This window comes from Diaphorina citri, unplaced genomic scaffold, assembly GCF_000475195.1.
Source record: "Diaphorina citri unplaced genomic scaffold, Diaci psyllid genome assembly version 1.1 scaffold6214, whole genome shotgun sequence".
Lineage (NCBI taxonomy): Eukaryota > Metazoa > Arthropoda > Insecta > Hemiptera > Psyllidae > Diaphorina > Diaphorina citri.
Genome location: NW_007383590.1, coordinates 12,160 through 15,044, shown reverse-complemented (window position 1 = coordinate 15,044; position 2,885 = coordinate 12,160). Strand labels below are relative to the sequence as shown.

Here is a 2,885-nt window from a genome sequence, read left to right as displayed (position 1 = left end):
TTTTAATTGAGGTCCTCCCTTTTTTGACGGGTCTTTTTTTTTTTTTTTTTTTTTTTTTTTTTTTTATACTCGTAGCTTATTCTTACCAGGGTCGGTCGATTCTGTTCCCAGCTTGAGTTTTTCCTTCTCATCAAAATCATCGGCATACATATCCAGATCGTCTGCGGGGGGTTTGGCTTTCTGCCGTGCCTGCTCTAGTTTAGCCTGTATCTGCTCATAGGTCTCCTGATAGATGTCCATGTTACCTGAAGACAATGAGTTTTTTTTTCTTTATTAAATAAAAATCTTGTTTGGTCTAATAAAAAACTAAAAAAAATAAAAAAAAAAATAAAAAAAAACTTGTTTGTTTTCTATTTTTTTATCCTAGGATTGATAAACATGATTATGAAAGTAGTTACAAATCGCCAACACCTAGGCTCGGAAACGGACTGTTTTAATGGAAATGCCCCTGGAATCCGTTTAAAGGACTTGTGATTTAGATCATGGAATATACGAACCCTAGGAACACCTGGGGCGATGATTACTGTAGCAAACCAACTAAACTAAATTTAGCTTTTAACGAAGGAAAAAGATGAATTGAATGTTTCACCACAGATTTTTTTTTCTTCTTCTAAAAAAAAAGTTCGATAGTGGAAATCTCATTTTCCCGAAATTGAAGAAAGAAGAAACACAGAATAGGAGAAAGCCAGCCGTTCCTAGAACGAACATTATCCGTTCAGGATAAAATCCACCCCGGGCGGGAATCGAACCCGCGGCCTAGCGCTTATAAGGCAGACGCACTATTAACCAAGCTAACAAGGCTGGCAATGCTGACATAACCGTCTGTCTTGGTGAAGATAGACTCGTTGTGTCAGCCTAGTTACCTTGGACAGCTTGAAGAGTAGCGTTTAATAGTTGTGTGGAGAAATGTGTCTCGGTCACAATGATTGGAATCAGATCAGAATGAAAAAAAAAGCTTACCTGTATGGGTAAGAATATTACTGGCCAGTTCAGTCATATTGTTCATATCGACTTTGTCACTATCAGTCTCCCCTGAGCCACTGGATCCTCCACTGGCCTCCGCCTTCTTCTTTTTCCATCGCTCGGAAGCTGACAAGGTTTTGTTACCACCTGGAAATGAGAAGACAAAAATTCAAGCTCTTTAAAATAATAAAAAAAAAACTAATATTTCCTCTTAATTCAATAAATATAGAGAGTGGTAGTGCTACGAGTATGCCTCACTTTTTTATTTTATTATTTACTGTCAAAGTTCTTGTAAAGAAATCATAAAAAATCCCATTTGATGATCAGCATCAGGTTGTGGTTAGGTACTGGGTTGAGATAGGCAAGGTTGGTAAACTAACCGTTTTTAAATTATGAACCACTCCCATGCCAAACTGTAGAAACAATATCCTGTTTCAACCCAACCCGGTACATAACCACAACCTCATTCTCACCTAATCTTCTCATAGCTTTGGCTACGGTTTCTTTTGGTTTCATCAGGGCTAGGAGTTTTTCATACGCTTCCAAATCATTGAACAGAGGTTTGAGAATTTCCGAGGTTTCTTTGTCTTCTGAATCTTCACTTGTATTTGGCTTGATCTGAAAGGAAGATGCATTAGAAGTAGGTAGAGGATTAATTATTCCACAAGGGACAAGCCTTGTTAAATTGTTAACACACAGCAAAGAAAATAGCAAAAGCAAGAAACGGACAAAATCATATTCCTATGTGTTGAGCCAGTTGACTTGGAAATTTCTGTGATCATAGCTGTTTGAATGAGGTTGAAGTGAACAAGACCGAACACCATCAAGCAAACCTGCCTTGGTGGTGTAGTGGTCAAGACTCTCACCTGGTAAACAGGAAGGTGTGGGTTCAATCCCAGCCAAGGTATGGAATTTTATCCTCAAAATAATTTGAAAATATGACCACAAAAATAGTAGTAGCCTACTCTGCGTGCTAAAGCAAAAAACGCCATATGTAAAAAAAAACCCTACTTTCGAAAAATTGAGGTTTAAAGATTTCGGACTATACGGCAAACGAATACGTTTTTGACATACGGGCAACCACGTTCTTAGTTGGTTTTTAAGGGGTTTTAGGGATACAAAAAAAAATAAATAAATACAATAATAATAATAAATAATAAAAAAAATTAGGATCAAAATTTAGGGATCATTAGGAACCATTTGGCACCAAAAACCAAAAATTGATTTGTTGACATATGGCGCTTTTTGCTTAGCACTGGACAGTACTGCTGAGTAAAGGCGACTTTTCAGTCTATGGCAAGACAAGACAGCATAAATCTTAACAAAAAAAAAATGCACTATTATTAAGTAGGTAAGTATTTTGGGACGTCTGTTAATGTAAGTTACTGTCACCAAAGTAACATGCTACGTAGGCTACTTACTTCACCACAGTAATACTTGTCAACGCCCAATGGGTCTTTGATTTGTTTTTTCCTTCCTCATAAAATGTACATGCACCGTGCATGTTGTCCCTCTTCCAGTCTTATCCTATGATAGGTGAGTGAGTTTTTCTATCGACCCACAATCTCCTCCTTGATCCGAGTGATAATGATATAATATGGCATGGATGTTTTTGTAAAAAAAAAAAAAAAAAAAAAAAACTTCACCTAAAGAATGCTGGGTAATGATTTCGAGACAAACCTCAAAACAATGAAAATGAAGCTCCTTTCACAATATATTGAGCATAAAACTAATTTCCCATTTTTAAAACCAAATATTTTTTTATTCTTCATTATTCAATTTATTTACAAATATTTTGAATAGGATTTTTTTTTTTTTTTTTTTTTTTTACTTGTCTGCCATGTTTTATTGTATTTTTTTGAGCGGCTATTTTTAATTTTATAATTACCTAATTTTATTTATTCTTGAGAATTTGAATCTTG

General features: G+C 35.6%; 1 protein-coding gene across 1 annotated transcript in view; it reads right to left on the bottom strand.

The window, feature by feature from the left end:
- Positions 1–2,885, bottom strand: part of LOC103521889 (CD2 antigen cytoplasmic tail-binding protein 2 homolog) — a gene marked incomplete at its 3' end in the record, with an annotated part of 20,719 nt that overhangs the window by 9,014 nt on the left and 8,820 nt on the right. The window contains 2 exon segments of the mRNA XM_026832352.1: positions 961–1,110; positions 1,437–1,581. Of these exon segments, the coding sequence (XP_026688153.1) occupies positions 961–1,110; positions 1,437–1,581 (295 nt within the window).